At 43.9% G+C, this 12459-nt stretch overlaps 1 protein-coding gene across 2 annotated transcripts in view; it reads left to right on the top strand.

Annotated features, from left to right (window-relative positions):
• CEPT1 (choline/ethanolamine phosphotransferase 1) overlaps positions 1 to 12459 on the top strand; it is a 57156-nt gene that overhangs the window by 7207 nt on the left and 37490 nt on the right. For both annotated transcript variants that reach the window (XM_025211159.1, XM_006029644.3), the window contains exons 3-4: positions 7807 to 7954; positions 9181 to 9322. In XM_025211159.1, the coding sequence (XP_025066944.1) occupies positions 7807 to 7954; positions 9181 to 9322 (290 nt within the window). The remainder of the gene's footprint in view (positions 1 to 7806; positions 7955 to 9180; positions 9323 to 12459) is intronic.

A 12459-nucleotide genomic window follows, 5' to 3' on the forward strand; every position in this document is an offset into this window, starting at 1 on the left:
GGGGGGGGCAGGAGGCTGGGGGGCAGCAATGAAGGGCACCAGCAAGCCTGGGAGGTGCTGTAGCTTGGGAGTGAGGGGAACCAGAATGGGCAGAGGCAGGGCACTGGCGTATCACTGCTCCCCACAATCATATACCCCCCTGAGCCCTCCCATATAACAGGTATCTTTTTTGGAACTGGAAATACGATAACCCTAATCTAGCTAAATGTATATTGTCTATACTATTTTTTGGTGGAAAAAACTGGTATTAACAACCTCTGGGTGCTAGTTCAGGTGAGGAGTTGGTGGCCGCTGGTGCTTTTACATGCTTAGAACAAGTCTAAAATAATATACTGGTTAAAGGACTGGCTTTTTTTTTTAAGAGGTGCACCGATACATCAGTCTGATATTGGATTGGCACCAATATAAAGAAAATCGAATATATCGGAAATTGGCTATATCTGGCTGATAAGTTGGCTGATAAATTGTCTGTGCATGTGCACAGCACAGATGGCAAGGAGCACAGCCTGGCAGCACGGAGAGCTGCCTCCAGCTGGTAGGTCTGGTGTGGTGGAAGGGGAGGGAAGGGGTGTGGGGATGCAGATCAAGGTTCCCCTGGGGAGGGAGGTGTGGAGTGGGGGCAGGGGCTGCTGAGGTGGGCGCAGGATGGAGCGGCAGCTCGTTTGATGCTCACCTGTTTGTCTAGCGACTCCTGCCAGTGTTCCTGCCTCTCATCTGGGGGGGGCATGTGCTCCCAGATCTGCAGAGGGTGGGCTGGGGCTAGGGCTGTACCAAGCTCTTCCTGGTGGGGTGGGGCGGGGCTACGTTGGGAGAGAGTTACAGGGGAGGTGCTGCTGTATTCCCCAGCGCGGCCCCGCTCCACTGGGAAGAGCTTGGCGTAGCCCTGGCCCCAGCCCACCTCACACAGATCTGGGAGCACATGCCCCCCCACGCCCTCCTGGACAAGCGGCAGGAGCTGCCGGATGAGCAGGTGAGCGCTGGACAAGCCACTGGACCAGCAGCTCCCAGCCAAGTGGCATGCAGTGAGAGCCGCTCCCCACTCCCCTTCTCTACACCCCCTGGACAAGCTGCCACTCCATCCCATGCCTGCCTTGCTCTAGCTGGGTAGCCCCTGCCCCAGCCCCAGGCCTCCCTCTCTGCAGGGGCCTTGATCTCCCCCCCATGCCTCTTCCCTTTCCCCCTCCCACCACACCAGACTTACCAGCTGGAGGCAGCTCTCCATGCTGCCGGTCTGGTATCGGAAATCAGATCGGTTTCAGCTGATATGCCTTTTTAAAAATCAGCTATCGGTATCAGCTGCAAAAATCTCTATCGGTGAACCCCTAATTTTTTTCAGACTGCTTGGACTAGTACAGTGGTTTTCGACATCATTAGCCCCTCCCTCAGAAAGTGCCAGCTCTTAGTCTTCGTTCCTTTTTTTTTACTACAGAAAAATAATAGAGCAATTTTTCTGTTGCAGAGAACTCAGAAAGCCCACAACAGGTCAGAACGTTTTTGACGTAGGGATTTCTATATGAAATCTCTGGGTTTATTTTATGAATCGTGATTGCGTACCTAACAAAGCTAACGTTGCCTGGTACCCCAGGGTACCATATTATCCTGCTCTAGTGTAATTGCCATTATGTCAGTGAAAGACCAGTCCTTAGAAAAAGGTCTAGGCCATACAAGCCCTCAAATCACCCCCACATCAAATCAACATAAATCAGAAGCCAAGGAGATTGAAGCTCTTCATCCATATTTATTAAGTGTGCACCAATAAAGATTTATCGACTTATACCGGTCTGATTGCCGATATGCAGCCCAACAACATGGAGAGCAGTATCCAGCTGGTAAGTCTGTTGGAGGGAAGGGGTGTGGTGGAGCCAGATTGAGGCCCCCACGGTGAGGGGGAGGGAGTGGGGCTGGGGCAGGGGCAGACTCTGCACAGCCAGGGCAGAGCAGGGCATGGGATGAAGCTGTGGTTTGTCCAGAGGGTACAGGGAAGCGGAGAGGAGGGAGCAGCTCCTGCCACTGGACGCACCTCCGGAGGAGGCATGTGTTCCCTGGATCTGTGTGTGGGCCGAGGGCAGGCTGTGCCCTGCCCCACTCCCTCACCGCAAGGGCCTTGATCTGGGCCCCCCAACACCTCTTCCCTCCCCAACCCTTTTCCAAAGACTTACCAGCTGGACACTGCTTTCCAAGGTGCCAGGCTGCGTATTGGCTATTGGATTGGTATTGGCCGATTATGGCTGGTTAATAATTGGCCATCTGTATTGGCCCAAAAAATCTTTATTGGTGCACCCCTATTACAGTTCCATGATTAAACATTCAGAGTTCAGGACATGCTTAGGTTTCTGAATATATATTTAACTTCCCCTTGTATGTTTCAGAAGTCTAGTTGTATGATCATATAATTCTCAAAAAATACAACAACTAAAACTTGTTCGATATTGTTAGTTGCAGTCAGCATCACTAAAGGTGTACTATCCCCTCCATAATAGGGTAAACAAAAGTAATTTTATAAAGGACTATAACAAAAGTGATTTGTCTAAGCATAAGGCATAAGACTCCCATAACTGAAGGAGTCTACAAGGTGCCACCCTGTTTTCCTTTCTTCCTAAGGCTAAAAGCAGAGAGGAAGCTTTTTATCCTGGGATCTTGCAGAGGGACAATCCTATTGTCCCACTTTAAGTATCTGAGATAATTCCCTCCCCCTACTTTCTCCTCCCCACCAATTGTATAAAAGATTGTCCATGCCTGTTTTGACGTGAGTCAAAGCCCAGGACAATCGGATCTGGAATAAACCCTACATCCGTTTTTATATTAAATTAAGACTAACACTAGTGGCAGATTAAGATTTATTGGGACCCTGGGCTCCAGCAGTGTGTGGGGCCCCTTCCCCTCTTGGTGCTGCTGCTGCCAAGAGCAGGGCAGGTCAGGTCTCTGTGCCCTGAGGGTAGGGGAAATGCTGGGGGAGGGATTGGGGGGCTATATCCACCCCAAATTTCACCTTAGCCCCCCCCCCCCCAAAAGCCCCCCCCAAAGCCATCAGCAAAAAAAAAAAAAAAAAAAAAACATTTAAACATAATGAATCCAATTACTGCAAACACAGTTTCTCTGAGTCAGGTTAGGATGTTGCATTTGTAGTGTTTCCATTGTACTTTTCCTTCAGTGAACCAGTGGAGCCTGCTTAAGTAAAATGAGGACTGAGCGCATGCAGGATACATCTTGCCCCGTATGCACGCATCTAGCCCTCTTCCCAGCACTGCCTGGCTGCTCCATGCAGCTGAGCCCACATGTGTGGTGCTTCCGATGGGGGTGGCGCCAGCCTCTTCCTGGTGAGGGAGACTGGGCTTAGAGCAGATGAGAACAGGACAGGCTTAGTTGCATGGGGCAGGCAGGCGGCAGTGCTGGCAGGTATGGCTATGGGGGGCTAAGGCAAATTTTGGAGTTACTATAGCCCCTCCAAGCCCTCCTGCTCAGCCCCCACCACCTGGAAGAGGTTGGCACTGCCCCTGCCCATAGGGGAGGCTCGGTGACCCTGGCCAGGCTGAGGGTGGGGTACAGATGCCCGCCTCTCCTTGCCACCCCTCCCCTCCCTTCAATGGCTAGAGCAGAGCAAGGGCAGATGCAAGCTGCCCACTGCAGGCTCAGGACTCTGCTCTGCTGCCTTTGTCCCAGGGACCCTGTGCCAGCTGCACGTCCCCTGCCTGCCTGGCAGCAGGAGGCACACCTTGCTGCCCCCCAGTGCTGCCAGGCAGTCAGGGTATGTGCGTTCAGTCCAGGGTCCCCAGGGCAAAGGCAGCAGAGTTAAGAGCCCCAAGCCCACGATGGGCAGCCCACATCTACTCCACGTGCAATTCTGGGGGGGGGGGGCATATACCCCCCCACCATGCTTCTCCTTGTGGGTGTGAGTAGTGGCAGGGACCTGCCCCACCCCCCAGCGCCCCCTGGACGAGCCACCCATGGCTCTGTCTCACTCCCAGCCCCAGATCCTACACACTGCCTTGGCTGGGCAGCATTCCCATCCCTTGCCCCACTCCCTCCCTCACTGTGGGGACCTCAATCTGCCCCCCCCATACAATTACCTGCAGGGAGCTGCTTCTCATGCTGCCCAGCTGTTTTCCTGGCCAGGAGCATGCGGGCGGTACCCCCTGCATCCAGCTCCCAGCAGCCCCTCACAGGCTGGAATGCTGCCTGCTTGCAAGGGGAAACCCGCTGTTTCCTGTGGGAACTCAGGGGCCCCTGTGACTAACACTGCTTGTCTAAACATATTTTACTGTTAGTTTGCAATGAACTTTAAAAGCTGGCATAGTATCTGAGAACCTGTCTGTGTTATTAATTTATCATCTCACTACCTCTTTGTAGTAAGGAAATATTATCCTTGTCCCATAAGTATGACTGTGGCATGAAGAGATTGAAACCCTGATTTCATAATAAACTTTGCAGGGGCAGCCCCTCATGAGTCTGCAGAGCTCCATTGACTTCTTTGGAGATTTGCTTCTATGAAGACCTCATCGTAGGATCAGCACTAGAGAGATTGAGCCAGCATCATGCAAAGAATCTGTAGGAGCTGCACACTAATCCCAGTTTCTGTACATTTTGGTCCAGTGCATTAAATACAAAATCATCCTTTCTTATCTGAAGGCTTAAGACAATGTGAGGATAAGCCACAAATAAAAATAAAATGAATAAATAAAATGGGATAAATCTGTATGTGAGGCCTGAGTAAAGGTTTTCAAAAGCATACGTGTGACTTTGGCTACTAACCCCGAAAAGTGTTTTATCTTTAGTCAGTGGGGTCTTAGAAACCTAAATGACTCTATAAATTAACAATGAAAATGGTACAGATATTTAAGGAAAAAATGCAGGGTGTTACTCGTCTCTCTAACATTGTAAAAGTACATTGCGTGACATTGATAAATCATATACAAACATAGTAAGATGTTTGTAATTAGTATGCAGTAGTAGTAGAAACAACATCTTTGAATTTTCAGAGTTTTATTTAGTTAACCACAATGACTCTCAACAAAAGAAAAATACCCAATCCATATCTTATATGTTATACAAAATGGGTAACACATGTATTTTTACACTGCAAACAATCTCAAGATTTAGGAGTGGTAGGTGAAGGAGCTGTGTAAAAAAAAAAAATATATATATATATATATTTTATTTTATTTTATTTTATTTATTTATTTATTTATTTTTTTAAAGCACTGTTACAGTAAAAGCTGTGTTAACCGGCATTTTACTAATTGGAATACTCTATTAACTGGAATTTCCAATATCCCCCAATACAAATCCTCACTTTAGCAACCGGAATCTTTGCCGAGTCTATCCGGCATGTGCATTAAGTAATTCTGTTGTTTACATTAGTTAGTGACGCTGCTGATAGAGGAGCTGCCGGGAGTCTGCGGGGGAAGAGGAAAGGGATCTGCACAGGGAAGGGTGGGCTCCCACTGCGGGCTGGAGCTGGTATAACTCTCAGATAACCAGAATTTTTAGATAACCGGCACCCTGCTTACCCCACTCATGCTGGGTAACAAAGCTTTTACCGTATTAGGCCGATTTGTACTTCAGCTGAAATAGCTCTAGTTTGGGATCTCATATATAGGTCATGATCCTTCCTGTATGGAGTTCAGTGCAGGACTGGGGTTTTATTTGGTATGTACCAGTGCTCAGGAGAGAGTCTTTCCTATATGTACAAGCAGGGTTAATTCGGTAGCATAACGAGCATATGGAATTAGTCATAGGCATGGAGCATTAGGAGTCCTTTTCTTTGTTTTGTTTTTTTTTTTTGAGATGCAAGTTTCAGCTTGAATAAGTCACTTAGGCCCCTGGTAAACATTGTTTATGATGCAGTTTATGTGTTAATTGCACCATATATTACAACATACCAGGCATATGGTGAATTTATGACATGATAAAATGGCAAGCAATCCACAAAGATGTTCCACATTTTATTGTAGAAATTCTAAGCCCCAAGGGGCCATATGCCCTGGGGGTCATACCCATTGAGCCACAGGCCACCAGACCACACAAACACTCCCCACTGTCGCACTACATGCCCAGGCTGACACCCCCACCCCTTCCTGTGCTGTGCAAGCACAGGCCACCCTCCCTGCACAGCCCTGTACTCCCCTTCAGCTCCCCATGCTACTTGTTGCAGTGCTCCACCCCTGGGATGGAGGCAGGAATTAGCAGCTGGAGGAGAGAAAAGGAGCCCAGAGGCTCCCACTGTTGTTGCAGCCAGAGTAATGGGGGAGCAGGAGCCAGGTAGGAGCCTGGGCTGCAACTTAAGTGCCCCCCTTGAAATATGCAGAGACATTTAAAACCATGCTCTGCAGCCTGATGCTGGGTCTGCAGCAAGGGCAGTTAAGCACCTGGGCTATCCAATGTTCAGCTGTGCACACCACAGCACAGAAGTTTTGGGGTAAGCATGCATGTATCAGCATCAGGGAGCTTCTACATCTGTATGCTTCCAATGGGAGCTAGGAACTGGGGCTTTCCCCTGCCCAATCCCAGGGCTACTCCCAGCACATTAAGCACATGAATGCAGCCTGACATTGGAGAATTGGTTGCTTGATGCTAGGCTGCACCACCACTGTTGGTGCATGATTGGAATCTGAGGAATTTTATCTGTTCCCAAAAATTGTGTATCCTGCCATGCACAGGTGGCATGGCAGGAAATATGATGTGATTTTTTTGCAGGGAGAGAATCAAGGATAATTCCTCATTTCCCAATTTCACAATTATTTCAATGTGTGCTGGGACCTTAGTCCTGCTATCCTTCATTGAACTATTCTGAAATGGAACTCCTTGTGCATACCTGCCTTGTTAAAGCATTTTAAGATCTACCAATTAAAAATTGCTAAGTAGTTTTGTTCCCAATTTCCAGATGTGAAAATTGAGCCAAAATGGCACCAAACCAAAGCATTTGCTTTTGGTTCTTTGATCCCTGATTGATTGCTTGTTTTGTCATGTGTAACATGGGGAATTTAATATTGTTTGATGCATCTAAGGTTCAGGAGGTGTCTGTTAAGAGTAATATTTATAGTGTCTGAATAACTGCATTTTGGGGACAATGGTGGCATTTAGAAATTGGGGATGTTGTAGTGGCTAGAGAACACAGTGCCGTTGTAAAAATCTTCATTTCTAGGAGACTAGCTTAACCTGCATGTCCAGAAAGATTAAACACCCTGTGTTGAGGCAAAATCTTCACATAAATACCATATGTAGCTTGCTTTGAATTTTCCCAGTATTGTTTTAAGTGTCCAGAAGCAGGTGCCCAAATTATCTGTAGGGAGCCAAAGCAGGACTTTTAGAAGTTCCCATATTAATTGACACACAGATTACTTACCTGCAAAAGATTTGAAGTACCTTTTACTTTGTACAGCTGTTGTGAGATAGTCAGTCAGCTGTTTTTCTGGGTAAAGTTTATATAATATGTCTATGTGACTTAGGAACCTTACTGGCTTTCATTTGGGTTCAGGCTTTTAAATTACTTTGCTTCTGAAGATCTCATCCAGGACAAGTAAAAGTACTATGGCAGAATTTTAATTGTACCCCATTCTGCATGTGTTACTATGCGGTTTTTTCCAATACTGTCTTTCAAATAATGTAGTGTATTATTGAGCAGTTTTTCACCCTCCCTTAGATTGATATGTATGACCTGATTTCTTAAGGTAGCTTTTTTTTGTTTTTTAATGGGATACTCCGTGTTCCTTGTATCTTGCTAACAGAAACTTTTTTAGGCATGTGTGGGTTTTTTTGTTTGTTGCTAAAAAAAATCTTTTACCACCATTCACATTTTATCCTTCTTAGGCACCTCCCTGGACATATATTGCTTGTGCATGTGGCCTTTTCATTTACCAATCTTTGGATGCTATAGATGGCAAACAAGCAAGAAGAACAAATAGCAGTACTCCTCTGGGAGAGCTTTTTGACCATGGCTGTGATTCACTGTCCACAGGTATTGTCGTTTTTAACTGAAATATAGCGGTAAAACAAATTTTGGGGCTTTCACACTACTGACCTGGAAAACTACACCTTTCCAGAAGGTTTCTGTTGAAGGAATGAACATTTTGGTGCTATTGGTATTTTTCAGAATTGATCTTATTTTGTTTGTAGTTTACTTTTTATAAACAACTAAAATTAACTATTTTGGTGTTACACAGACAATGAGAGAACTTGGGCTGTGATTCAGCCAAGGTACTTAGAGCTTGCGAGTAGTTCTGTATGGACTTCATTGAGTCTGCATGTATGCCTTCTAAAATAAGGCCTTAGTGCTGAAACTTCATCTAAGTTAGAAGTGTACTTTTAAATCTATGTATAAATTATTTTGAATCCATTTAGTTAGAACCATTTAATATCATTTTTTGAGCCTAAGCACTGGAGTCCAGAGTCAGGCCTGGTACTGGTGGGTTAATGCTCTTGAAGTCTGTTGTGCTGAACCAATTTACAACAAGATCCAGTTTAGCCCTGTGATCTTTAATAAATGTTGATTCACTTTGAGGACTTAGGTCTCAGCTAGTTCTTCTAGCATTACATTGTTTACTAAAATGTGCTATTGTGACTGTAGCTTTAAATGTATAGATTGCATAGTTGCCTTTTCTTACACTCACACATACATTTTAATATTTTTTCTAAGTAGAAGATACAGTAAAAGAAAACAGGAAATCTGTTCAGCAAACTTTAGCAGGAAATCATATTAAGGGTCAAAGCAAAAGTTGGTAACAATATCTTATGACAGTCTGAGTGTTCCCTGAACTCCCATAATTCTGCGAGTGCCAAAAACTGTCCATTTTTAACAAGATCAAGCCCTATAACTGCTGAGATGCTTTTAAATACACAGTTTGAATAGGTATTGAAACATATGATAATCTAAAAATACCTCCTCTAAGCATCAGATAAGAGAATTTCATCTCTGTATTGTAGAGGTGTAGAAATAAATTCATCAGCAGTAATGAATTGTACATTTTCATTTCCTGAGCTGTACTTTTATTTAGTATGTGACCTGTCATATTTGCAAAGCATCTTTTTATTAACAGTATAAAATATATTGTAGCAATTTAAAGTATTCAGATTGTGTATCTTTGGTGGATCTTTTGTTAGATTTCTGTCTCCTGTTTGGTTGTGGTAAGGATTTCTATGCACACGCATGTTTATTTTTACTGTGTGATTGATTTTCTTCTACAGTCTTTGTGGTTTTGGGAACTTGTATTGCTGTGCAGCTGGGGACAAACCCTGACTGGATGTTCTTTTGTTGTTTTGCTGGGACATTCATGTTCTATTGTGCACACTGGCAGACATACGTCTCTGGAACATTGCGCTTTGGAATGTAAGTAACAGCTGAAAGTAAAACTGAGTGATCTGATCAGTTTTCTGTCTAATTTATGGGATTTTTTTTTTAAATATAACATTGCTATGGTCCTTTATACAAGCATAGGAGGTTTACTAATCCATGCAGTTACACACATGTTCACACATTTATAACTTGGATTATTCTATGTTGGAGTCACTGAACACAAATTAAATACTGAAATTTTTTGAGCTGCAAGAGAAAAATCTCATTTTTGGTTGACAGTTTCTGATATGATATTTGAATAAATAAAAATAGCATACATGTCTTTCTCTCAAGATCTGAACCCCTTTTTTCAGACATGACAGCCCAATATTGGTTACCATTATCTTGCAAAATCAACTGCTGTGCAAATGCTGTGGCTGATTTTACAAAATGTGTATGTTTGTTTTCTGTGAATTTGATCTTAAATATTGTTTGCTTTACTATTAATAGAATTCAGTGATATTTTTTAAGTGGAACAATAATACAAAATGCCATTTTTTGCCCGCATTCTAAAGCTATGAACCTGAATTAGGATCTCTGAATGCAGACCCCAGTGCTTTTGAGGAGTTTCACTGACTTTGGGGTTGAAATTGTGGTCCCATTGAAGTTGGTGACAAAAGTCTCTGACTTCAGTGGACTCACGATTTCATCATAATAACACTAGGTTAGTGGTTCCTGAGCAAAAGTAACTTCTTAAACCATGTCTCTAAAGTCCTCGAAATGCAGTATTTGTGGAGTCTACACAAGCAGAAAGGGCAATCTGATAAGTGTATCTTAAATGAAGTTAAGATAATAAAATGGAAGTACAGCAGAGAATGTCCTCTCTAGGGAAGAAGAATTATGATTTTTTAATGCATCTAGAAATGTGCAAGTTTGACTCTTGTAATTTTTCCTGTCTTCTGAATTTTACGCTATATACAGTATGCAACAGTATTTATCTAATGGTCTGTCAACACATATCCAGGTGTTGCTAATTCTTTAAAAAAAAAAAAAACTAAGATAAATTTCTGAACCTCTTGGTTGAAATGGCCTGTGGTGGGGAGAATCCTAATATTGTTTGGTCTTGTCTCATGAATCTCATGGGTTAGCTTACTGAGTAGATTTCTGAAGTACCAGATAAAACAGTAACGCAGGAAAACAGCGAATATTCAGTGGTCCATAAAATATCAAGGGTTAGATTCTAATCTTGATTAAAATAAAGTAAATCCAGAGTAACCTCACTCAGGGTTTTTTGTAAATTTATTGTAATTGAGATTAGTTTTCCCCAGTTCCTTGTTATCGCTATTTATGCCCATAACGTCAATCTTTCTTTGATTGAGGTAAAGTCCTCCTTGCAAGAAGTACAAAACACACTCGGCACCCAGTGAAGTTAGTAAGCAAAGAGAACAATCAGCACCCTGCAGGATCACTTTTAAAGAGCTTATTTTATACATATAAGGCTTCAGCAGTAGGCTATTATTACAGATCCAGATGATGATTGCATGTACAGTTAGGGAGCCAATAAGAAACTATCACTTCTTTCCATTGTTAATTCTAAGGTAACAGTGCCATTGACACTGAAAGCTGTCTAAAATTGAATACCGTGCTTCTACAAGAACTTAATTGTTCACTTTTTTCCATTTAAGTATTTTATATATTCATTTATAATGTAAAAATTGATTTACTGTAAGCCATACAACTACATTTGTGCCCAGTATTGGTACATATATCAGATCAGCATTTGCATAACAAACTCATACATTTAACTGATCCCATTGTCACAAGGTTAATAGCCTGCAACAAACTCATTAATTTTACAACAGAAGCCTCAGAGTGAATACTGAGAAAAAGGACAATAAGTAATATTGAATATTTTAGTTTTTCTGCTGCTTTCTTTTCGCCGATCTTAGTATTGCAAGACTTCATCTGCCTACCTCTTTGAGGCCTAAGGGAGTCCAGATATGGATACCTATGAATTCCAGATAGTGGTTGGTAACACTAATTAGCAGTGGCAAGTATGTTGTTTTCATAGATGTTAAATGTTAGGGTTGGAAAGGACCTATTAGATCATTGAGTCTGACCCCCTGCCCTGGGCAGGAATCAGTGCTGGGGTCAGATGACTCCAGCCAGGTGCCTGTCCAGTCTTCTTTTAAACACATCCAAGGAAGGGGACAGCACCACCTCCCTTGGAAGCTTATTCCACATTTTGGCAACCCTCACTAAAGAATTTTTTCCTGATGTCCAATCTCAATTTGCTCTCTTCCAGTTTGTGGCCATTATTTCTAGTTACCCCGACAGGCGCCCTGGTAAACATTGTATCCCTTATTTCTTGCTGCCCCCACCCCCCACAAAATGAGTTTGTAGGTGACCATGAGACCACCTCTCACCCTCTTGCGGAGGCTGAAGAGGTTCAGGTTTCCCAATCGGTCCACATAGGGTTTTTTCTGTAGGCCTTTAACCAGACAAGTGGCCCTCCTCTGAACCCACTCCAGGCCATCCACATCCCTCCCGAAGTGTGGTGCCCAAAACTGGACGCAGTACTCCAGCTGAGGCTTAAGCAAAGCCACATACAGGGGAAGTGTCACCTCCCTAGACCTGTTTTTGATGCACCTACTTATGCAAGAAAGGGTGCAGTTAGCTTTACTTATTACCTTATCACACTGGTGACTCATGTTCATTTTGGAGTCGACTACGACTCCAAGATCCCTTTCCGCAGTTGTGCTACTTAGGGTGGTACCTCCCAGGCTATAGGAGTGTTGATGATTCCACCTCCGCAGGCACAACACATGACACTTACTTGTTAAACTGCATCCTATTCTGTTTGTCCCATTTCCCCAGCCTGTCCAAATCAGCCTGGATTCGCTCCCTGCTGTCTAGTTTGTGTACCTCCCCGCGTAGTTTGGTGTTGTCAGCAAACTTGGACAGGGTGCTTTCTACTCCCTCGTCAAAGTTACTAATGAAGATAATGAATAGTACCCGTCCCAGGACAGAGCCTTGGGGCACACCGCTGCCTACATTTCTCCAGGTAGAAACTGACCCATCTACCACCACTCTCTGGGTGCATCCCATAAGCCAATTTTCTACCCACCCGACTGTGTAATAATCTACATTGCAACTGTTTAGTTTATTTATAAGAATTGGGTGTGACACTG

Source organism: Alligator sinensis, unplaced genomic scaffold, assembly GCF_000455745.1.
Source record: "Alligator sinensis unplaced genomic scaffold, ASM45574v1 scaffold766_1, whole genome shotgun sequence".
NCBI lineage: Eukaryota > Metazoa > Chordata > Crocodylia > Alligatoridae > Alligator > Alligator sinensis.